Raw genomic sequence first — 24,940 nt, 5'->3', positions numbered from 1 at the left:
CCGACGATGTGGTGGTCATTGTCACCCTCCGCCTCCTCATGCACCTGTTGGGCGGGAGGGTCTGCAGTATGAGCTGCTCGCACTGAGCCCGCTGCAGCCAGTCCCTATACTGCAACTATCGCTCCAGCAACTGCTCTGAACCGCTTTCGGCGGCGGCGCCAAATAACTACCTGCAGGGCAGCCGCACCCGCCACGGCAGCAAACATAGCTGGATGGTGCGCAAACATGACGACCTACACGAATGGGGGGGGGGGGGTTGGGAAGGAGAGACAACAAAATGTTTAACGATGGCGCTTTGACACCTCGACAGCCAGGGCCCATGGGGTACATGGGTGCCCCGGCTGCCTTGTACCGCTGCAGACACACATGCAATCTTCGCCCTGCCCACAGTATCCGTCCACTGCCCTCTTAACCCTGTCCCTCCTCATTGCGGCACCACTTGACTCGGCCCATCAGCATGACCTGCACTTGGAAGCATGTCTTCGCCACCGTCCTGCCATGGCAGGCCGGCTGGCATGTCGCTCCCGCGGGTAACCTTGCCCGCCCTCAACCCCCCCTAACGGCATCATTTCTCCCACTCCCTCCTCATTCCTCCAGCCCCTCCTCTTTCCTCCACCCCCTCCTCCTTGCCCTGACCCCTGCTCCTTCCTCCACGCCCTCCTCCTTCCTCCACCCCCGCTCTGTTCTCTACTCCTTCCTCCAGCCCCTGCTAACACCCCCCCCCCCGCCCCCCCACCCCGACCCCCAGCATGGCGGCATTATTCTCCGAGAACCACCCCCCCTCCTCCCGGGCATTGCGGCATCCTTCTCCGAGAACTCCCCCCCCCCCCCGGGCATTGCGGCATCCTTCTCCGAGAACTAGCCCCCCCCCCCGGGCATTACGGCATCCTTCACCGAGAACCCCTCCCCCCCCCCCCCCCCCCCCGCCCCAGGCATTGCAGCATCCTCCTCCAAGAACCATCCCACCAGCCCCCAGCACCGGCTGGGGATGCCACCTCCTGCTGCCTACGGTGAGGCCGGCCATTCACCTCCTTCCTCCACATCGTCAGCCAGCACAACTGGTAGACAAATTTATTTACCAGAGGTGAACGGCGACGCCGTGACCTGGGTTCACACCGTCGGGACTTCGGCCCATCCAGGCCGCTGAATAGCGGGGGGGCCCAGAGAATCAGCAGGCGCGGCGCAGACCTCGATGAAGCCGTTCTCGCCGTTTGGGAGAATGGCGGAACAGCGTTGGACCAGCGCCCTGGGAAAAAATGGCGCGAACAGCGATTCTCCCATACGGCGTGGCATTTCAAAGGCTAACAGGTAACTTTTTTTTGTTCACTGATTGGTACAGGGGCTTCCAGTAGGACCTCAAAGGTAGTAATCTCTGGATTGCTACCAGTGCCACGAGCGAGTCAGAGTAGGAATGTCAGGATAGATGGGATGAATGCATGGCTCGAGAGATGGTGCAAGAGGGAGGGATTCGAATTCCTGAGGCATTGGAACCGGTTCTGGGGAGGTGGGACCAGTACAAACCGGACGGTCTGCATCTGGGCAGGACTGGAACCGATGTCCTGGGGGGTGTTTGCTAGAGCTGTTGGGGAGGGTTTAAACTTATGTGGCAGGGGGATGGGAACCGATGCAGGAAGTTGGAAGGTATTAAAACAGGGACAGAAACAAAAGGCAGTAAGGAGGAAAGTGTAAGGCAGAGACGCCACAGTCAAAACTCAAAAAGGGCGACAGTACAAGGTACAGTGACTGAGGGGAGCTCAGAGAATAGGACAAGTAATACTGAAAGGAATAAAATGGGAAGTAAAAACATTAATGGTAAGCGACGCATCAGGTTGTTACATGAAGATATGGGTTCAACGACAAGGAAAATTAGGAGAAAAGTTAAGAGGAAATATAACTTAGGAGAGGTTATTGATCGAGGTGTTAAGATTCAAAACAGAGGTAAAAAAAGCCAACATAAGTGTACTTTACCTGAATGCTCGTAGTATTCGGAATAAGGTAAATGAGTTGATGGCGCAAATCATCGTGAATGACTATGACTTAGTGGCCATTACTGAAACATGGTTAAAGGATGGTCACGACTGGGAGTTAAATATCCAAGGGTATCAAACTATTCGGAAGGATAGAGTGGATGGTAAGGGAGGTGGTGTAGCTCTGTTATTTGAGGATGCCATCCGGGCAATAGTAAGGGATGACATCGGTGCTATGGAGGATAAGGTTGAATCCATTTGGGTGGAAATCAGGAATAATAAGGCGAAAAAGTGACTGATAGGAGTAGTCTATAGGCCACCAAATAGTAACATTATGGTGGGGAAGGCAATAAACAAAGAAATAATGGATGCATGTAGAAATGGTACAGCAGTTATCATGGGGGATTTTAATCTACATGTCGATTGGTTTAACCAGGTCAGTCAAGGCAGCCTTGGGGAGGGATTAATAGAATGTATCCGCGATAGTTTCCTAGAACAGTATGTAATGGAACCTACGAGGGAACAAGCGGTCCTAGATCTGGTCCTGTGTAATGAGACAGGATTGATTCATGATCTCATGGTTAGGGATCCTTTCGGAAGGAGCGATCACAATATGGTGGAATTTAAAGTACAGATGGAGGGTGAGAAGGTAAAATCAAACATTAGTGTTTTGTGCTTAAACAAAGGAGATTACAATGGGATGAGAGAAGAAGGTAGACTGGGAGCAAAGACTTTATGGTGAAACAGTTGAGGAACAGTGGAGAACCTTCCAAGCGATTTTTCACAGTGCTCAGCAAATGTTTATACCAACAAAAAGGAAGGACAGTAGAAAGAGGGAAAATCGACCATGGATATCTAAGGAAATAAGGAAGAGTATCAAATTGAAGGAAAAAGCATATAAAGTAGCAAAGATTAGCGGGAGACTAGAGGACTGGGAAATCTTTAGGGGGCAACAGAAAGCTACTAAAAAAGCTATAAAGAAGAGTAAGATAGATTATGAGAGTAAACTTGCTCAGAATTTAAAAAGATAGTAAAAGTTTCTACAAATATATAAAACAAAAAAGAGTGGCTAAGGTAAATATTGGTCCTTTAGAGGATGAGAAGGGAGATTTAATAATGGGAGATGAGGAAATTGCTGAGGAACTGAACAGGTTTTTTGGGTCAGTCTTCACAGTGGAAGACACAAATAACATGCCAGTGACTGATGGAAATGAGGCGATGACAGGTGAGGACCTTGAGAGGATTGTTATCACTAAGGAGGTAGTGATGGGGAAGCTAATGAGGCTAAAGGTAGACAAGTCTCCTGGCCCTGATGGAATACATCCCAGAGTGCTAAAAGAGATGGCTAGGGAAATTGCAAATGCACTAGTGATAATTTACCAAAATTCACTAGACTCTGGAGTGGTCCCGGCAGATTGGAAATTAGCAAACGTGACACCACTGTTTAAAAAAGGAGGTAGGCAGAAAGCGGGTAATTATAGGCCAGTGAGCTGAACTTCGGTAGTAGGGAAGATGCTGGAATCTATCATCAAGGAAGAAATAGCGAGGCATTAGGATGGAAATTGTCCCATTGGGCAGACGCAGCATGGGTTCATAAAGGGCAGGTCGTGCCTAACGATTTTAGTAGAATTTTTTGAGGACATTACCAGTGCGGTAGATAACAGGGAGCCAATGGATGTGGTATATCTGGATTTCCAGAAAGCCTTTGACAAGGTGCCACACAAAAGGTTGCTGCATAAGATAAAGATGCATGGCATTAAGGGGAAAGTAGTAGCATGGATAGAGGATCGGTTAATTAATAGAAAGCGAAGAGTGGGGATTCATGGGTATTTCTCTGGTTGGCAATCAGTAGCTAGTGGTGTCCCTCAGGGAACAGGGTTGGGCCCACAATTGTTCACAATTTACATAGATGATTTGGAGTTGGGGACCAAGGGCAATGTGTCCAAGTTTGTAGACGACACTAAGATGAGTGGTAAAGCAAAAAGTGCAGAGGATACTGGAAGTCTGCAGAGGGATTTGGATAGGCTAAGTGAATGGGCTAGGGTCTGGCAGATGGAATACAATGTTGACAAATGTGAGGTTATCCATTTTGGTAGGAATAACAGCAAAAGGGATTATTATTTAAATGATAAAATATTAAAACATGCTGCTGTGCAGAGAGACCTGGGTGTGCTAGTGCATGAGTCACAAAAAGTTGGTTTACAAGTGCAACAGGTGATTAAGAAGGTGAATGGAATTTTGCCCTTCACTGCTAGAGGGATGGAGTTTAAGACTAGGGAGGTTCTGCTGCAATTGTGTAAGGTGTTAGTGAGGCCACACCTGGAGTATTGTGTTCAGTTTTGGTTTCCTTACTTGAGAAAGGACGTACTGGCACTGGAGGGTGTGCAGAGGAGATTCACTAGGTTAATCCCAGAGCTGAAGGGGTTGGATTACGAGGAGAGGTTGAGTAGACTGGGACTGTACTCGTTGGAATTTAGAAGGATGAGGGGGGATGTTATAGAAACATATAAAATTATGAAGGGAATAGATAGGATAGATGCGGGCAGGTTGTTTCCACTGGCGGGTGAAAGCAGAACTAGGGGGCATAGCCTCAAAATAAAGGGAAGTAGATTTAGGACTGAGTTTAGGAGGAACTTCTTCACCCAAAGGGCTGTGAATCTATGGAATTCCTTGCCCAGTGAAGCAGTAGAGGCTCCTTCATTAAATGTTTTTAGATAAAGATAGATAGTTTTTTGAAGAATAAAGGGATTAAGGGTTATGGTGTTCGGGCCGGAAAGTGGAGCCGAGTCCACAAAAGATCAGCCATGATCTCATTGAATGGTGGAGCAGGCTCGAGGGGCCAGATGGCCTATTCCTGCTCCTAGTTCTCATGTTCTTATGTTCCCAATGGCTTATGACTCCTCTGAGTTGCCTTGAACCACCTATTCTTGCCAAAGTGACGGAACTCCTCAGAAATTGCAAATGGAGGGTGCAGTGGTTGAAATCGGCAGCCCCACCATGGGACTAGCAAAGGTGGGAGTGATGCATATTGGTGGGCAACCTGCACCCTTATCCTGACCAGCAAAAATAGCTGGAAACAGGAATGGGACAGAAATCCAGGAAATGTGTATCACCCGCCATTTTTAAAGGGCTCCTGAGTCAGCCCAATTCAGTAAACATCTGGGCTAGAGATTCTGAGCGAGAATCAGTCAAATCGAGATGAACATAGATACACTTGAGAACCACCAAATGTAATATTTGTAGAGTTTCTTAGAACATCACGAGAGTCAGCTTTTAGAGTCATAGAATTTACAGTGCAGAAGGAGGCCATTCAGGTCATCAGGTCTGCACCGGCCCTTGGAAAGAGCACCCCACTTAAGCCCACACCCCCACCCTATCCCCTCAACCCAGAAACCCCACCTAACCTTTTTAGACACTCAGGGCAATTTAGCATGGCCAATCCACCTAACAGTCAGGGGCTGGTTTAGCACAGGGCTAAATTGCTGGCTTTTAAAGCAGACCAAGGCAGGCCAGCAGCACAGTTCAATTTCTGTACCAGCCTCCCCGAACAGGCACCGGAATGTGGCGACTAGGGGCTTTTCACAGTAACTTCATTTGAAGCCTACTTGTGACAATAAGCAATTTTCATTTCATTTCATTTCATGCACATCTTTGGACTGTGGGGGAAACCAGAGCATCCGGAGGTAACCCACGCAGAGACGGGGAGAACATGCAGACTCTGCACAGTCAGTGACCCAGGCCAGGAATCAAACCTGGGACCCTGGAGCTGTGAAATAACAGTACTAACCACTGTGCTCCGTGTTTCTTTTCTCATCCTATTCACACCACCTTTTGCCTTGCCTCATAATCCCATTTACCATTTAATCACCCTGTCTTCCATCCTATCACATACATGCCCTTTTGTTCTTCCCCTCCCTCTCCATATTCCCTGCCTTTCTTACTTGCTTGAAACCTGTTAAATTTTGCCAGTACTGATATAAAGTCAATGCCCTGTAACATTGGATAAGATTTTAATTTATTCAAAACCCATTCATTCACACAGACTTAAAATTGGAACCATTAACTCTGTTTCTGACCTGCTGAGTATTTCCAACTTTTTCTGTTTATAATATTGACAGATAAGGCTGTCAAAAGACATGGAACAATGTCAAGTAAGTGGAATTAAACTTTCAATCAAACATGGCCCAAAAGAATGGTGGAATATGTTCGAGGGGCTGATTGGCCTCTTCCTGTATTACTTCACGTAGAGCATGATATCAGGCCATTTGACACACAGTAATTGAATAATTGTCCTGTGATAGGAGAATGCCAGGAGGTATGGGGAAACACTTCAGCGATATCTTCAAAGAATCCCTGAAGAGGTCATATGCACCTCCCGATTCATGGGTGACTATGCACCCCCCAATTCATGGGAGACTTGTTATCGATCAACATGGAAGGGGTTCATTTGGGAAGTGATAGAATCTAGTTTAATTCATACAGGGGCGAGTTAAACTCATATAATCAATTAAGCCTTTGTATCCAGTGTAAAGATGGGCTGGATTCTCCGCCAGCGGGCTGTTCCGTTTTGCCGGCAGCCCGGGGGTTTCCCGATGGCGTGGGGCTGCCCCACAATGGGAACCCCCATCGGCCTGCTGGCGTAATGGAGCATCCCGCCGGCGGGGTGAAACAGAAATGTGGCGCGGCGGGGCGGAAATCGAGCCTCATGTTCGCTCTTATAATTTCTTACAAGGTTGATATACATGAATCAAAGCAGGTTTCAGGCTCAACACTGATGTCATACCGCAGCAATTAAAATCCAATGGGTGTCCAAGAACTTATCACCTAAGTTACAGACATTCAGTTAAACAAACTGAAGGGCTACTTCTCAGGGTGAGGTACCAATAGCACACAAAGAAGAGGGTTAAACCAAAGACAAAGACCAGGGGCGGGATTCTCCCCTACCCGGCGGGGCGGGGGGGGTTCCGGCGTAATGGAGTGGCAAGAACCACTCCGGCGTCGGGCCGCCCCAAAGGTGCGGAAGTCTCCTCACCTTTAGGGGCCAAGCCCTCACCTTGAGGGGCTAGGCCCGCGGCAGAGTGGTTTCCGCTCCGCCGGCTAGCGGGAAATGCCTATGGCGCCACGCCAGCTGGCGGCGAAAGGTCTTCACCGGGCGACGCATGCGCGGGAGCGTCAGCGGCTGCTGACGTCATCCCCGCGCATGCGCAGGGGAGGGGGTCTCTTCCGCCTCCGCCATAGTGAAGACCATGGCGAAGGCGGAAGAAAAAGAGTGCCATCACGGCACAGGCCCGCCCGCGGATCGGCGGGCCCCGATCACGGGCGAGGCCACCATGGAGGCACCCCCCCGGGGCCAGGTCGCCCCCCCCCACCCCCCCAGGACCCCGGAGCCCGCCCGCGCTGCCTTGTCCCGCCGTTCAAAAGGTGGTTTAATCCACGCCGGCGGGAGAGGGTTGACAGTGGCGGGACTTCGGCCCATTGCGGACCGGAGAATTGCCGGCGGTGGGCCCGCCGACCGGCGCGAATCCCGCCCCCGCCGAATCTCTGGTGGCAGAGAATTCGGGACACGGCAGGGGCGGGATTCACGTCAGCCCCCAGCGATTCTCCAACCCGGTGGGGGGGGGGGGGGGTCGGAGAATCGCGTGCCAGATCTGAACCAGCTTTCTTTTGTGTATGTGCAGTCTTTTGTTTGTGCTTGTGCTTTGATGTGTGCTTCCATGTCGTCTATGTATTTTTTGATATTTATTTTCTAAGGTTTTATTCTTTTGCAATTGCCTCGTGGCTAGTGTTGTATTCAAGTGTAATCGCCAAACGGCTAGTTTTTTATTCATTTTGGAATCGCCAAATGGCCATTTCATATACAAGTGTATACCAGGCAAGTGCCCGACAATAAAATCAGATTTTTGTACCTAACCAACCGGTCTACTGATTCTTATTAGAAGAGGAAAATAAGAGTCCCATCAGGAAGGCACCAAGCACATCGAGAGATTTTGTCGGAAAGGTGCGGTGACGAGGTTGAGGCATAACCTCTAAATAACCCACTTACCCAATCCTTCAACCGTGCCCACGTGTAGCAGGATCTGCAGATCGCGCATTGGACCTCTCAGTCACCTCAAACTCATTGAACCGTTCTGGAAGTCAGTCATCCTCAATCGTGAGGGGCTGCGTCAGAAGAAGAAGGAATAATTGACATTTCCGAATTCTTAAAATGGTAGCAACCTAAAAACATGAACATTGGAACAGGAGTGGGTATTGGTATTGTAGTAAAGTTGCCTGCTTAATTGGCACCCCTTAATAATAATAATAATAATCATCATCTTTATTGTCACAACTGCAATGAAGTTACTGTGGAAATCCCCTAGTCGCCCCATTCCGGCGCCTGTTCGGGTACACAGAGGGAGAATTCCGAGTGCCCAAATGACCTAACAGCACATCTTTCAGGACTTGTGGGAGGAAACAGGAGCACCCGGAGGAAACCCACGCAGACACGGGGAGAACGTGCAGACTCCGCACAGACAGTGACCCAAGCCGGGAATTGAACCTGCGACCCTGGCGCTGTGAAGCAACAGTGCCAACCACTGTGCTAACGTGCCACCCGAACATCAACTCTCTCCGATACTGACATACTGTGGCAGTAGTGTGTACCGTACACAAGATGCACTGCAGCAATTCACCAAGGACCTTTTGACAAACTTGTAACTTGTACCTCCTTGAAGTATAGGGGTAGCAACTGTATGGGAACACCACCACCTGCAAGTTCCCCTCCAAGCCACACATCACCCTGATTTGGAATGATATCCTTGTTCCCTCCCTGTAGCTGGGTCAGAATCCTGGCAATCTCTTCCTGACAGCCCATCCACATGGAATGCAATGGTTCAAGAAGGAGTCTCACCACCACCTTCTCAAGGGCAATTATGGATGGCCAATAAATGCTGGTCTAGCCAGGGGTGCCTGCACCGTCTGAGAAAAGAATTAAGAAATTATTGTTGGAGCATCCTATCTGTTGCCAGCTAGGGGTAGCCCTGGCTTTTGTGGGCTTGGTCTTTGTCAGAACTAAGATAAAGGTCATTGAGGTTGATAAAACTGCTCAGAGCACCTGGGATTTAGCAGCACTTGCGCCTCTGCAGGGAGAGCTTCTGGATTTAGCAGAACTGTGAAAATGATCATGAGGTTTGGCAGAACTGGGATTATGAGATTTTTCTCACTGGCTCATTGTGGGATCTACCTGTGGAGAGTGGTGAGGGGATCAGACTAATACCATTGATTCGGGGATTCCCTTGTGAGCAACACTGACTTTTATCTTTCTAAGGGATCTGTTTAAAATGGAGCTTGATGCTTTTTGCAATACCTCTGAGTTGCAAATAAACCCTTTCAGACAAAGGCCACTCGTGTGATTTTTTACAACATTTTGGACAGTCATGGAATTCAGAGCACCAATAAAAATTGCCGAATACCACTGAGTGAAATGGAATTTGATTCATTCAGCCACTGGAAATCTTGATGTTAATCCCCTATGGGGCATAAGCATTCCTATTATGATAAAACAGTACATCTGCTAACTCATCATGGACAATATAACAGGCGATCTGCTAGTTTTTTAATTAAAGCTAATAATTCCTATGTCTTACTTTGCCTCATTGTATGCTCCAAGCATATGTGCACTTGGCAGCAGAAGTCACAGGAAGGCAGACTTCATAGATCAAACCTACAATCTATAAAAGCCTTCAGTTAGTTGTTAGCTCTGAAAGAAAATAACTTGAATTTATATTGCACCTTTCATGAGCACTGGACATTTCAAAGTACTTTACAGTCAATTAAGTACTTTTGACATGCAGTCACTGTTGTAATGTATGAAACATGACAGCCAATTTGCGCACAACAAACTTCCACAAACAGCAACATGAGAATAAACGGATAATCTATTTTTGTGATGTTGGCTGAGGGCTAAATAGTGCCCAGGAGACCAAGGATAACTCCCCTGCTTGTCTTCAAAATAGTGCAATGAGATCTTTTACATCTACCCAGGAGGGCCGACAGGGCATCTGTTTAATGTCTTATCCAAAAGGCAACATGATAGAGGTCTATAAAATTATGAGAGGCATAGACAAGGTGGATAGTCAGAGGCTTTTTCCAAGGATGGAAGTGTTAATTACAAGGGGGTACAGGTTCAAGGTGAGAGGGGGAAAGTTATAGTGAGATGTGCGGGGTAAGTTTTTCACACACAGAGTGGTAGGTGCCTGGAACACGCTGCCAGAGAATGTGGTGGAAGCAGGCACATTAGCAACATTTAAGAGGCATCTGGATGGGTAAATGAAAAGGGAGGAAATATAGGGATACGGACCGAATGTTGTTTTTTTGTTGATAATAATAATGATCTTTAGGGCATCATGATCGGCACAGGCATGCAGGGCCGAAGGGCCTGTTCCTGTGCTCTACATTTCTTTGTTCTTTGAAAGATTTTGTGACCCGGTTGTGGAGTGTGCTACAGTTGTAACAAAACCAATAAAAGGTAGGAAATAGCAATTTATTGCCGACGTCAACTGATATATATGCAGGTGATATAATTGCAGCCCCTCTGCTGCTAGTGCTATGGAAGCCCTAAAGAAAAAAGATAACACTGATGTGCACTAGCTACTTTCTTAGGGATTTCAAAAAAATAGATATTTGAAAGCATTTAAACCTTGCCTCTTAGTGTCCTTGTCCCTGAGAAACTAACTTAATCTTCAGAGCCTTCACATAGACTCACAGTTTAGAGGAAACAAGTGATGGTGATTCATTCAATCCAGGGGAATGACCAGTTTGAGGCATCGTATTGTTTTTTTAAATCAGCACAGAGGATTACATAAACTCAATTTGCACTAAATGTAATTTGCTCTCCAAATTATTCGATTTCTGTGCAAATTTGGCCAATTTCGGGGCATCACGTTCGGCACAGGCATGGAAGGCCGAAGGGCCTGTTCCTGTGCTGTACTTCTCTTTGTTTTTTGAAAGATTTTGTAACTCGCTTGTGGAGCGTGCTAGTTTTCATTTACCCATTCATTTCCCCTTCTCACCTTGAACCTGTGCCCCCTAGTGGCAACTCCTGCCCAAGATTTTTATCTACTCTTGGTAAGAAAGATATGAATTTGGATCAAGGGTCATGGATGGATATTGCTTCCTTCTGCACTGTAGGGATTCTATGATTCTCCACTGTAGGGTGCAATTATCATGACATTTATGCGTTGCTGTGAACTTGATTATTTTTTGTCCAGATTTGCAATTGATTATATACCTTCTGCTAGATGTTAACCTGACACTAGAAGGCAACAGGTGTGGATCAGGTGAATATTGTTTGGACTTGGCAGCACATGAAATATAGTTTTGGTCTAGTGTGAAGCTTGATTTGAAAAGCAGCGGGTTTCTGGACAGTTCACAAATGTAAGCAGACATTTCTAAGGGTGCGGGTTCCCTATTCCCATGCTATCAAGATATGGATAGAACATTCTCCTTAAGCTGAAAGGTGATTGGCGGCAGGACTGTTGAGAGGAGAGGGTTCTGATGTTTTTCAGAGCGAATCTTTGGATGTGGTACAGGAAAGTGCAGTGTAAACATTGGAAATACGAAACAGTGGCTTAAACATTGTTCCAAAGTTACTGGCAGTTTAAGTCACAGTGCCTTTTGTGAGTGGGGACCTAAAGGTCTCTCTTGTTAACACAACTGGAGACAGGATTGGTGCCTTCCAACTTTCACACTTTTTGATTCAGTTTACCTGATTTAGTGGGGCATTTTTTGGTTAAATATTCTGCAACTTCCTGCATCACTTTGACCCAGCCCATGTACTTCTAATGGAATCTAGGCTGGTAGATGATTATGGGCCCATTTCTCCGCACCACCTAACGCGTTTTTGTTGGTAGCTTCTTAGCCGAAACGCCAATGCGGTAAAGAACACACATTTTAACTATGGTGCTCCTCAAATACATCTTGACTTCCAGTTCAAAACCTACGCCCATGTTTACTTCCCATCTTTCACCCGTTCACACACAAGGGCATCATTTTAAAGGTTTAATCTGACAGCCTCCACATGTTCAGAGATGAGAATGAGCCCCCCCCCCCCCCCCCCCGTGGCTGCAGTAAGCTAACTTTGCTGGCTACTCAGATAAGACCATAAGAAATAGGAACAGAAATAGGCCAATTTGCCCATCGAGCCTGCTTCACCATGCATTGAGATCTGATATAATCTTCATCTCTACTTTCCTGCTTATCCCCATAACCCTTGATTCCGTCACTGATCAAAAATGTCTATCTCAGCCTTGAACATACTTAACGACTCGGCCTCTACAGCTCTCTGCGGGAAAGAATTCCACAGATTCACGACCCTCTGAGAGAAAGAAATTCCTCCTCGTCTTTATTTTAAATGGGTAAATTCTTACTCTGAGATTATGGGTCCCAGTCTCTCGCACAAAGGGGTAACAACCTTTCATCATCTACCTTGCCAAGCCCACCTGACAACCCGATACATCTCAATAAGGTCGCCTCTCACACTGCTTACAGAGTCTCTCGCCTTTGACATTGGTTAGATAAGGTCGGGAAAAGGTAGCTCATTACACACCGGCACACGAAGTCTTCATTTCAGCCTCGTTATTGAACAATATGTATTTTAATCGAGTGAATGGAAGCCTCTTGCTGCAGCCAGTGTCTGAAGCTACTCACCAAAAGTCACTGCCGAAACTCCCAGTCTGTGCCGTTCTATATATACATAGTTTTCTCCTAAACAGCTATCTAAACTCGATTTGAACGTAGATATGTTATTTTATTCTTACATTTAGGAATGCTCTCTGCTGCAATTGAAAAAGTAGCAAACCTCGAGCTCTCTCCAGCTGAGCACCCGACTGGAACCCCCCCCCCCCCCCCCCCGAGACGGCCACCTAGTTATAAACCGGCCAGAAACAAATTCCACGTGACAGAGCTTGTCACAGCCCACAGTCACCCGAATACAGTATTGAAAAAGTCGAAGCAGAAGTGGGGGGCGGGGAAAGTTGTCTGTCAGACTGATTTGAACGGACTCTCATGTTGATTAATTAGTAAAGTGCGTGAAGCAAAAAGTGGAGTCCAGTCCAACATTACAAAAATGACACAGCTCGGGAAGCTGCGGCGCCAGGAGATTCCGCAACATTTACTTTCAGCTGCTTTGCTTCCCAGGCTGCAAATTTTCGTCTTCGATTTTTGTTCCTGGCATGTGAGGGTCGTTTGCAGGGCCAGCATTTGCTGCCTATCCCTAGTTACCCCCGAGAAGGTGGTGAGCGGTGCCCCGCCCCAGGCGGTGTAAATACATCCCAGGCAGTGCTGTTCGGGTGGAGGAACCAGGATTTCTGGGCGAACCGCAGGGAGAGTTCCAAGGATGCAGTGTGGCCCCGGGATGGGGGGTGGGGTTGCTGCTCTTGATGGTTTAACGCTTTCCTTTCGTCATTTGCAACAATGTTGTAAACATGTAACAATGTAAACATTGTTAAGTAGGGAGTGACCATAATTTTACCGATGGTCTACCTCCCACCAGTCCCAGTACCACAACGTCTTCGTCCGAATGATCGGCATACAGGGAGTTCCCAATGTGAAAATCCCCAAACCTTCAGCATCCTGTCATTCTGCTCTTATTTAACACACTATTCTGTGGAGGTTTTTAAAAAAAATTTGTGGAAGGAAACAGAACATTTAACCTACTGGAGTCATTGTGTGGTTCAATTCACATTTGCATAGCCCCCTCCCTCCCCCCATGCTTTTTGGAATACAGTATCTAACGAAACACACTTGACTGTAAAAACATTTTCTCTAGAACAACATCTCGTAAAAAAAATCGGAGTTTTCTTTTTGTTTTAACTGCCATAGAATGAAATCTGAGTTGCAAGTAATTCGGCACAGCGGTGTTCCAGAGGGTGCAATTAAAAATATGTTTTTAAAATACATCACAAAGTGAAATTGGCTATGTTGTGATCCTACCGTTATTTAAGATCAAGGCTGCGTTCTGACAACCAACACCTCACCTAGTGGACTGAATTTGTGGTTAGTTGAGAACTTTCAGATTTCTTGCCTTATTTCTTACAAGGTTCCCTCGACAAGTTAAAAAAACAAGTTCATTATACTGCCACTATCCCATTCACTCATGCCGGGCTCAAATGGTGCTAACTGCCTGCACAGCCCCAGTATTCTTTGAACTTCATTACAAATGATGAACTAATTCAGAGTAGACATCTTCGCGACACACTAGCGGGCAAGTTATCATCGGTATCACTCACTCGGTTTATATAACCATCTCTGTGGCTGTGCAACGGCGTCAGATCGGTCGATCTTTTTAAATGATTCATGACTTCATCGTTCCAATATCTCAGGAGTTACATGCTTTTCTGCTAATTATAACTCTCGCCCGTGAAAATGATAGTTGGCAACCTCACCAGGGCAACGAATCGGGCCAATTGTTGCACTCTCCATATTTGGAGATGACAGCCGCTGAGTCGGCAACATTCTTCTTTTAAAAGCCGGTGGAGAGGATGAACTGGGCATCCTCCACTGGGCGGAACAGCAAGGTAGGTTCTAATGAATCCTCTGTCTCCCAAGTTATGCATCCGTCATGGAACGGACATGGTTATTTAATGTAAGCATTAGGATCGTTCATGCTGTTGGGAAAATCATCCGAGAGTGAAATAACAATTGTTGCTATTTCATTGTTATACATAGGAACTGCGGATTCCCTCTATCTGTATCCACAATGCACGGTTTAACATTCGTTAGCCACGTTACCTGTCTGATAACATTTTACAATTGTCACTTCCTTTCTCCTGGTTTAAACTGACTTGAGATTTTTGGCTTAAAAAAAACAATTACAAAATTCTCCCCGTAGAATAGAATTGCAACAATCCAATACAAACATCAATTGATTGGCGAAGGTAGTGAAACCACCTGCATAGCCATGTCTATTGCTGCTCTGTTACACCAAATTAATAATCTTTATTGTCACAAGTAGGCTTACATTAACACTGCAATGAAGTTACTGTGAAAAGCCCCTAGTCGCCACATTCCAGCGCCTGTTCGGGTACACTGAGGGAAAATTCAGAATGTCCAAATTATCTAATAGCACCTCTTTTGGGATTTGTGAGAGGAAACTGGAGAAAACCCACGCAGACACCAGACACCAGAACGTGCAGACCCACACAGCCAGTGACCCAACTGTGAATTGAACCTGGGACCCTGGAGCTGTGAAGCAGCAGTGCTAACCACTGTGCTACCATGTATCCTGCACGCGAGCTGTAAAGGTTCGGCTCGTGATTGTTGGCCAAAAAGAGCGGGTAGCTGTTATTGATCGTGCTGAAAGAAATTGGGTGGGGGAAGACCTCTGAAATCGCGGTCGAAACGCAGCATTGGAGACCCACATCTCACATTGTTCGAAACAAAAGGTCAATAAAACACGTTTGCTTCTCTTTGTTTACAGCTTCTGGTGTCTATAGAGGATTCACTATTTCCAGCTGCTTTTATCGAACGAGGTAAGATGGGCATTGTGCCTGCATGAGCTTTGGCTTCTGATGTACAAGAAAAAATAATTGGTTGTCAATGCCTTGAATGAACTGCACTCAATGACATTGGAGGTGGCGATTGTAACTTGCATTGCCGAATCAGAACAATGGAAATAGTCTCAAGATGCCTCACTAAGAACAACCGCGTGGAATCGTTCAATAAATAACACTTCCATGTAGCCGAACATATAACGACTTTTTGGGGGGTAAATGTAGACATCACACCAAACGGAATCGAGAAAGATGAGCTGGAACGGCGTGTGTGTGGACTGATAATTAGCGTTGTACTCTGGCAATGCATTCTTACTGACCACAAGTTGCCGCCAATCGGCCTTCAGAGAGCAACTGTGTAATTGTGTGAAGAATGCATTGCAGATGTCACTGGCGCTTCTGAATGTGATACTAATATTTAACAGTGGCAGTGCATAATGTAGGGCAGTCAGCAGGTGCTGTGTTAAAAGAAACAATCTAGCCAGCTTTACGAAGGCTCGTAACATATGATACTTCTATGGCGAAACCTTGCGGTGTGCAATATATATTCGGATCACGGTTCACACGATTTAAATATTGTATTTAAAACTCAACAAGAGCCTCCGAATTCCTGTAACGTTGGCCAACATTGCGAGTTGCTAGTATTTGGCTTGGTTTCTTCTTACTAATATGCAAAAAACATATTGTTACAAGTATTCTGCATTTCTCTGAACGTACCAACAAGAAACAGTTCAGGCGCTAATTAATACGGAGGCGACAGAACTTTAGACCTGGAGGGTTTGGCTTTGCGTGCTCAGCAGATAGGACTACACTCATGCTGCCCACATTTTATTGCTGCCAGTCCCGTTATACCACAACCTCTGGCCTGAGATTAGTATCTGCAGCCTGTAAAGTCACACTGCATCATTTTAATCACCAACACGCATGCATAAACTAAAGTTATGAATATGGTATATGTGCTCTGCCCAAAGGCAGGTCCTTTGGCTAATTCCCTACTGATGCTCCATCCTGCACCGTTTTCTGGGCAGTACTTGACAGTGGTGGTTTCCCTTTGCCGTCCACTCTCAGGGGTGCTAGCATTAAAAAAAACAAGATGAAGAAATGAGGAAGGCAAATTGGCTCACCTCAGCTCATCCATTTAGAAAGTCTCCAACCCAGTCCCAATTTGTAGCTTAAGTCACTGCAATACTTTATCTCCGCTACTCCAACTGGGAATCTACACCAAGTTCTAATAAGTGGATGCCTGGGCACTTTTAAGATTTGGCTTGAACCCCATGTTCTGTGGATCCTATTAGGGATGGTCTGACATTTCCTGTTTCCCAAGATTTGGCAAGCAGACTAACTCTGTGTCTCCTTTAGGTGGAAACTCATTTGCATGCGTCAAGTTAGTTGGTAGCAAAATTGCTCACAGAAAATGTGGCATAGATAAATCTTAGACTGAGTTCTCCAGTTCCCCAGCTGCGTGTTTCTCTGAGGCGCACCATTCACTGGCAGCGGGATTCGATCTTCCCGCCACTTGTCAATGGGTTTTCCCATTGAAGCCACCCACAATGCTGGGAAACCTGCGGGCTTGCATGTGCTGCCAGCAGGAAAAAGAGAATCCCAACGACCTGAAAATTCCGGCCCTTATTTTCTAGCCAGAGAAAAAAAAGATGGAAGCAATCTAAAGGCATACTGCACGATTCTGCAGGAACCAATATGGGAAATACACCAGTGTGACATCTTTGATCAAAGATTTAGAATGGGAACACTAGAGGAAAGGAGGGAGAAAAATAGACTGCCATGTTCCATCAAATATGGTGGGAATTGACAGAAATAATTACCTAGTGTCCTCCAATGACCAAAAACAAGATAGTCACGTACACACTGCGAAGTCCATTTGTTTCCATTTGCGTATAAACAATCTTGTTTTCCAATGACAATCCCACAATGGAACGAACAACCAAAAAAAAACACATCATCACTTTTCTTCCACATAAGTTTAGGCCAGAATTTATTGTAATAATAATAATCTGTAGTATTGTCACAAGTAGGCTTACATTAACAGTGCAATGAAGTACTCCGGCGCCTGTTTAGGTACACAGAGGGAGAATTCAGAATGTCCAAATTACCTAACAGCACGTCTTTCGGGGCTTGTGGGAGGAAACCGGAGCACCCAGAGGAAACCCACACAGAAACGCAGAGAATGTGCAGACTTTGCACAGACAGTGACCCAAGCCGGGAATTGAACCTGGGACCCTGGCGCTGTAAAGCAACAATGCTAGCCACTGTGCTACCTTGCCACCCATAGCCATCCCTAATTTCCCCAGGTGGTAGTGAGCCACCTTCTTGAACGATTGCAGTCCATGTGGTGTAGGATAGATATATCCACAATGCTGTTAGGTAGGGAGCTCTAGGATTTTGACCTAGTGACAGTGCAGGAACAATGACATAGCTGCAAGTCAGGATAGTGTGTGACTTGGAGGGGTGTTTTCATTGTCCAGGTAAATGGCAGGTGGTGCTTCTAGTTTCATTCTTTTACCTGCCTTAAGTTTGTTGTAATTTGGTACAACTGATTGCTGTGCGAGGCCAGTTAAGAGTCAACCACATTGCTGTCATGTATAGGCCAGATCAGGTAAGGATGGCTGACTTCCGAGAGGGCATGAGTGAACCAGATCCATTTTCATCATGAAAGAATATAAGAACTAGGAGCAGGAGGAGGCAATTCAGCCCCTCAAGCCCACTCCACCATTCAATACGATCATGGCTGATCTCCTCTCGGCCTCAACTCCACTTTCCTCTCTGTTCTCTATAACTCTTCAACACATTACTATTTAAAAATCTGTCTTTCTGCTCGATAAATTTACCCAATGTTCCGGCATCTACCACAATCTGGGGTAATGAATTGCACAGATTGACAGCCTTTTGAGAGAAGTAATTTCTCCTCATCTCTGTTTTATCCTAAAACTATGACCTCTCATTCTAGATTTCTCCCAAGAGGCAACATCTGCTCCACATCTACTTTGTCAATACCTCAATTAGATCTCCTATCATTCTTCTAAACTTGAGAGGGTATAAGCCTAAACTGTTTAATCTCTCTTCATAAGATAAACCTCTCATAGAATTTTCAGTGCAGAAGGAGGCCATTCAGCCCATCGAGTCTACAGTGGCCCTTGTAAAGAGCACCCTACTTAATATTTGAAAACAATCTAATCAACCTCCTCTGAACTGCCTCTAATGCACATACATCCCTCCTCAAATAAGATGACCAAAACTGTACACAGTACTCCAGGTGTGGTCTCAGCAATGCCTTGTACAGTTGCAGTAACACTTGCCCACTTTTATACTCTATTCCTTTCGCTATAAAGGCCAAAATTCCATTTGCCTTCCTCATCTTCAAAATATGCCAAAGATGTGCAGGTTAGGAGGATTGGCCATGCTAAATTGCCCCTTAGTGTCCAAAAGGTTAGGTGGGGTTACTGGGTTACAGGGATCAGGTGGAGGCATGAGCTTGGGTAGGGTGCTCTTTCCAAGTGCCAGTGCAGAGTCGATGGGCCGAATGGCCTCCTTCGGCACTGTAAATTCTATGATTCTATGATTACCTGCTGAACATGCATGCTAGTTTTCTGCGATTAATACACCAGGATACCCAGATCCTTCTGCACCAAAGCACTCTGAAGATTCTTCCCAGTTAGATAATAAGTTGCCTTTCCAGAATGGTTTCCTAGTCGCTTTTGTTGGCTTTTCGTTCCAGATTTATTAGTTGAATTGAAATTCCACCAGCTGCCATTAGCTATTGTCATGTGAGAGTACCTTTAAGAAATGGGTGTTTATCAGTGATGTCAGAGTGTGGGTGGAGCTGGACTGTCTGTAAGATTTTTACTTTCGTTTTAGGCTGTTTGCTGCAGGGTGTGTTTTAGTTTCGTTTTCAGTGTGGGAGCTGAAGCCAGACAAAGCAGCTGTACTGTTGATCTCTCTGCCATGAAAAGACTATCTCTTGATCATTTAGTGAATTCAGAATTATAAATGTTTTCAGTAGGGACTTTAACCTGATGTGCTTCTGTTAAAAGGTGTTTCTTTTGTAAGTCTTTTGGATGTTAAAAGGACAGCATAAGCATTACTTAGTGTTGTATTCTTTGGGGGGTTGTATTTGAATTGATGGTTGCTAAGATGTTCGCTGTATGTTTCAAAAAGGTTAACTTGAGTTCATAGAATTAACATTGTTTTGCTTTTAAAAATACTTTTCCATTTCTGCTGTACCACACCTGTAGAGTGGGCAGTGTGCTCTATTAAACGTTGTGGGTCAGGTGAACTCCATGATACACTTTGGGGTTCTCTAAACTCTGGCCCATAACAAATTGAGTGCTCGTCCAGGATAAATGTCGATCTATTGGATTGGCTGAGTGAACCTAAAGACAGTGAGGGGTGAGCATAATGTGGGTGCTTTTCAGGTGTGCTATTTCAGTTTAAGTAGGGAGTGTGTTGTGGACAATGGCTCTTTCAGAGGCTCTGAAGTTCTTGGGGGTGGAGCCGATCACACGCAGTACCTTACGGACAGAGACTAAAAGCAGACTGTTAGATTTGGCAAAAACATTGCAGTTAACATTACCTGACAAAATGCGAAAAGATGAGGTCATTATGGCGGTGGCTAAGCATTTAAAGTTGCCTGAGATACAGTTTGACTCATTGGAAATGGCAAAAATTCAGTTACAATTTAAACAAATGGAACATGAGAAAGAATTAAAGCAGCTTGAATACGAAAGAGAGAGAGAGGAAAGAGAACGAGAAAGAGAGAGAGAGAGAGGAAAAAGACAGAGAAAGTGAGAGAGAGGAAAAAGAGACATAAGAAAGGAAAACAGAAAGAAAAGCCCTAGCAGAAAAAAAAGAAAGAGAAAGGGAGATACAAATCAGGGAAAAAGAGAAAGAGTATGAACTTCAGAAAATGGCCATGAAAAAAGGCAGTTAGTTAAAATTGGCAGGCGTAAAGGGAAACATACAGTTGAATGACAATGATGAGGATAGTGAGAAAGAGCATCAAAGTCGAAGGCTTGGTGGGGATCTATTTAAAAATGTCCAAGCATTGCCAAGGTTTGACGAGAAGGAGGTGGAAGCCTTTTTCATTTCATTTGTGAAGGTAGCTAAACAAATGAAATGGCCATAGGACATGTGGGTATTACTGATTCAAACAAAGCTGATAGGTAGGGCTAGTGAAGTGTTTGCATCACTATCGGAGGAGGTATCTGGGACGTATGAGGAGGTGAAAAAATTTATCTTAGGTGCATATGAACTAGTGCCTGAAGCCTACAGACAAAGGTTTAGAAATTTAAGGAAAGAATTTGGTCAAAAATGCATGGGGTGGGATTCTCCACTCCCACGCCGAAGTGGCCGCGCCGTCGTGAACGCCGTCGAGGTTCACGATGGCACGGAACGGCCCCGGTCCCGACCGATTCAAGCCCTGACAATGGGCCAGTATCGGGGCTGCGTCATCTACACGCGCCAGGCCTTGTCGCCCGTGTAAAAGCGGCACCGCATAGATGGCGCGGCCGGCGCCGCATAACGGACGTCATCCGCGCATGCGCGCGTTGGCCGGCGCCAACCCGCGCATGCGTGCTTGCCGTCCTCTCTAAGTCCGCCCCGCAAGAAGATGGGGGACGGATCTTGCGGGGCCGCGGAAGGAAGGAGGTCCTCCTTCAGAGAGGAAGGCCCGACGATCGGTGGGCACCGATCGCGGGCCCCCCCACAGGCCGCCCCCCCAGCGTTCACGCACCGCCCACGACTGCAGCGACCAGGTGTGGACGGCGCTGGGGGGAACCTGCCATTTTGGCCTGGCCCCTCGGCCCATCCGGGCCTCAGAATAGCGGGGGTGCCGGAGAATCGCCATTTTCGGTGTCTCCGGCGATTCTCCGGCCTGCGGCCCACGAAACCCGACCGGGCCGTTGCCGCCGCTTGGGAGAATCGCGGGAGGGCGTCGGACCGGCATCTCTGGAAATTTTGGCGGCCCAGACGATTCTCCCAACCGGCGTGGGAGTGGAGAATCGCGCCCATGGAGTTTGAAAGGACCAAACAGAGTAATTTTGAGAGGTGGATAAGGGCTTTGAAAATAGACCAAACGTATGAAGCTCTCAGAGAAATTATGCTTTTGGAGGAGTTTAAAAATTCAATTTCTGATGTAGTGAGAACTCATGTGGAAGAGCAGAGGGTTAAAATTGCGAGATTAGCAGCAGAAATGGCAGATTATGAATTAGTTCATAAATCAAAGCTTGGTTCCTGACATCAGTTTCAGCCTGTGAGGGATACAAACTGGGGACATGAGAAATACACTTGTGGTAGAGGCAAAGGTGATCTGATGGGAGATAATAGGGAGAGTGTACCTCAGATTAAAAAAGAAATCCAGGAGAGTGGAAAAGAACTGAAATGTTTCAAATGTTTCCACTGTAATAAACTAGGCCATTTAAAGTCACAGTGTTGGTGGTTGAAGAAAATCACTGGGAAGGCTGATGTGGTAAAACAGGATAAGACAGGGTTTGTTAAAGTTGCAAAGGAAAGCCCAAGTGAAGCGAAGGAGGTGCAAAAGATTGTACAGCCTGGTCAAGAGGTGATTGATAAGAAGGTGCCAGATCTCTTTAAAGAATTTACTTGTGTGGGTAAAGTTTACTCATGTGTATCAGGAGGAGCAGGTAAAGAAGTCACAATTTTAAGAGATACGGGAGCTAGTCAATGTTTAATGGTCAGAGATGAGGAGTTATGTAGTTTGGGACGAATGTTGCCAGAAAAGGTGGTTATATGTGCAATTCAGGGTGAGAGGAGTAGCGTTCTATTCTACAAGGTAAGGTTGGAAAGTCCAGTGAAGAGTGGTGAAGTGGGAGTAGGAGTAATAGAGAAACTATCTTGTCCAGGAATACAGTTTATCTTGGGTAATGATATAGCTGGATCGCAAGTGGGAGTGATGCCTACTGTGGTTGATAAGCCAGTGGAAAATCAGACAACTGAAGTGTTGAAGGACGAATATCCTGGGATTTTTCCGGATTGTGTAGTAACAAGGTCGCAACGTCACAGGTTAAGACAAGAGGAGAAATCAAAGAGTGAAGATGAAGTTGAAGTGTAATTATCAGAAACGATTTTTGATCAGATGGTTGAAAAAGAACAAGAATAGGTGGAGGATGAGGCGGATATTTTTAGTTCAGGAAAATTGGCGGAGTTACAACAAAAAGATATAGAAATGAACCGGATATATCAGAAAGCATACACAGAAGAAGAATCTGAGTGTGTACCAGAGTGTTATTACCGTAAAAGTGATGTCTTGATGAGAAAATGGAGACCTTTACATATGCAGACGGATGAAAAGTGGGCAGAAGTTCATCAAGTAGTATTGCCGGTAGGGTATAGAAAGGAAGTGTTGAGAGTTGCATAAGACGTACCAATGGGAGGTCATTTGGGAATAAGGACAACTCAAGCTAAAATCCAGAATCATTTTTATTGGCCTGGACTACATAAAGATGTAGTTACATTTTGTCAATCATGTCACACATGTCAAGTGATAGGGAAACCTCAAGCTGTGATAAAACCAGCACCCTTAATACCCATTCCAGCATTTGAGGAACCTTTTACAAGGGTCCTAATTGATTGCGTAGGACCGCTTCCGAAAACAAAAAATGAGAATCAATATCTTTTGACTATAATGGATGTGTCTGCTAGGTTTCCAGAGGCCATTCCAGTATGTAATATTGCAGCTAAAAAGGTTGTGGAGGAGTTACTTCAATTCTTTACTAGATATGGACTACCCACAGAAATATAATCGGATCAAGGATCGAATTTTACCTCAAGGTTATTCAAAGAAGTAATGGATAGCTTAGGAATACAACAATTTAAATCAACATCGTACCATCCAGAATCGCAGGGAGTGTTAGAAAGCTGGCATCAGACATTAAAGACAATGTTGAGGGCTTATTGTCACGATTATCCAGAGGATTGGGATAAAGAAATTCCATTCGGAATGTTTGCAATTAGGGATGCACCTAATGAGTCAACCAAATTTAGTCCCTTTGAACTAATTTTTGGTCATGAGGTAAGAGGACCACTTAAATTGATTAAGGAAAAATTGGTGAGTGAGAAATCAGAAATTACATTATTCATTACGTGTCAAATTTTAGGGAACGATTAAATAGAGCAGGTGATTTGGCTAGACAACATTTAAAAGTTGCACAAAATGTGATGAAACGGGTAGTGGACAAGAAATCCAAAGTTTGTGGTTTTGCCAGTGGAGATAAAGTTTTAGTGTTGTCACCAGTGGTAGGTGAACCTTTAAAAGCAAGGTTTTGTGGACCTTATCAGATTGAAAGGAAATTAAGTGAGGTGAATTATGTGGTAAAAACACCAGATAGAAGGAAAACTCGCCCAATGTTTCATGTGAATATGCTTAAAAGGTACTTTAAAAGTGAAGGATAGAAAAAGAGAAGGTTTTAATGATTCTAACTCAAAGTGACGAACCAAATCCAGATGACTGTCAATTTGACATACCTCAAATTAAATTGGAAAATGAGGATGTTCTTAAAAATTGGGATAAATTGTTGAGTTACACTCCAGAGGAAAAACGGACTGACCTGAAAGACTTATTCATATCACTTTGGCATATTTGTGGAGATAAATTGGGAAGTACTAAAATGGCTATACATGATGTAGATGTGGGAAATGCTGTTCCAATCAAACAACATCCATACAGACTTAACCCTTTAAAATTGGCACAGGTTAACAATGAGATTGAGAGTATGCTTAAAAATTGCATAATTGAAGTGGGTTGCAGCCAATGGAGTTCACCCATAGTGATGGTACCAAAACCAGACGGTACCCAACGGTTGTGTGTGGACTATAGAAAGGTTAATGCAGTTACAAGAATGGACTCTTATCCTATCCCATGTTTGGAGTATTGCATTGAGACAATGGGACAATCAGCTTTTATTTCCAAACTAGATTTACTTAAAAGGCAGGTTTATCCGAAAGGGCGAAGGAGATTTCAGCTTTTGTAACTCCAGATGGTATATACCAATTCAAAGTTATGCCATTTGGCATGAAAAGCACCCCAGCCACATTTCAACGATTATCTAACAAAGTTGTTTCAGGATTACCCATGAATTTGGAAAAGCCCAAGTCACTTTCCTTAGCCGCGGACTTTCAACAGCATTTGACAGCCTGAAAGCTATGATAACCAATGCTCCTGTGTTGGAGAATTACAAGGGACTCTGCGATCAGATTGAATTAAAGTATCTGACTTTAAAGAGAAATGCCAAAGAGTAGAGAAATGGACGGATCGTGCCAGGACCTTCTTGTTCAAAGAGACTGTCAATCGAGAAGGATTTCAGTTGGAGGAAGAAGAACAACAATGGACTATATTATTATATCTGTTTGCGTGTGTTGATTTTTGAAACGAGAAAGTATATTTACTGTGTGCATTTCTTAAAGAATGGTGAA

The 24,940-nt window shown here is 45.3% G+C and overlaps 1 protein-coding gene across 1 annotated transcript in view; it reads left to right on the top strand.

The window, feature by feature from the left end:
- Window positions 1-24,940, top strand: part of LOC140394751 (uncharacterized) — a 117,446-nt gene that overhangs the window by 61,495 nt on the left and 31,011 nt on the right. Inside the window, 3 exon segments of the mRNA XM_072481969.1 lie at window positions 4,904-4,979; window positions 6,086-6,118; window positions 15,424-15,475. Coding sequence (XP_072338070.1) covers window positions 4,904-4,979; window positions 6,086-6,118; window positions 15,424-15,475 — 161 coding nt within the window.

Source organism: Scyliorhinus torazame, chromosome 18 (genome assembly GCF_047496885.1).
Source record: "Scyliorhinus torazame isolate Kashiwa2021f chromosome 18, sScyTor2.1, whole genome shotgun sequence".
Taxonomy (NCBI): Eukaryota; Metazoa; Chordata; class Chondrichthyes; order Carcharhiniformes; family Scyliorhinidae; genus Scyliorhinus; species Scyliorhinus torazame.
This window is presented reverse-complemented; position numbering and strand designations above follow the sequence as displayed.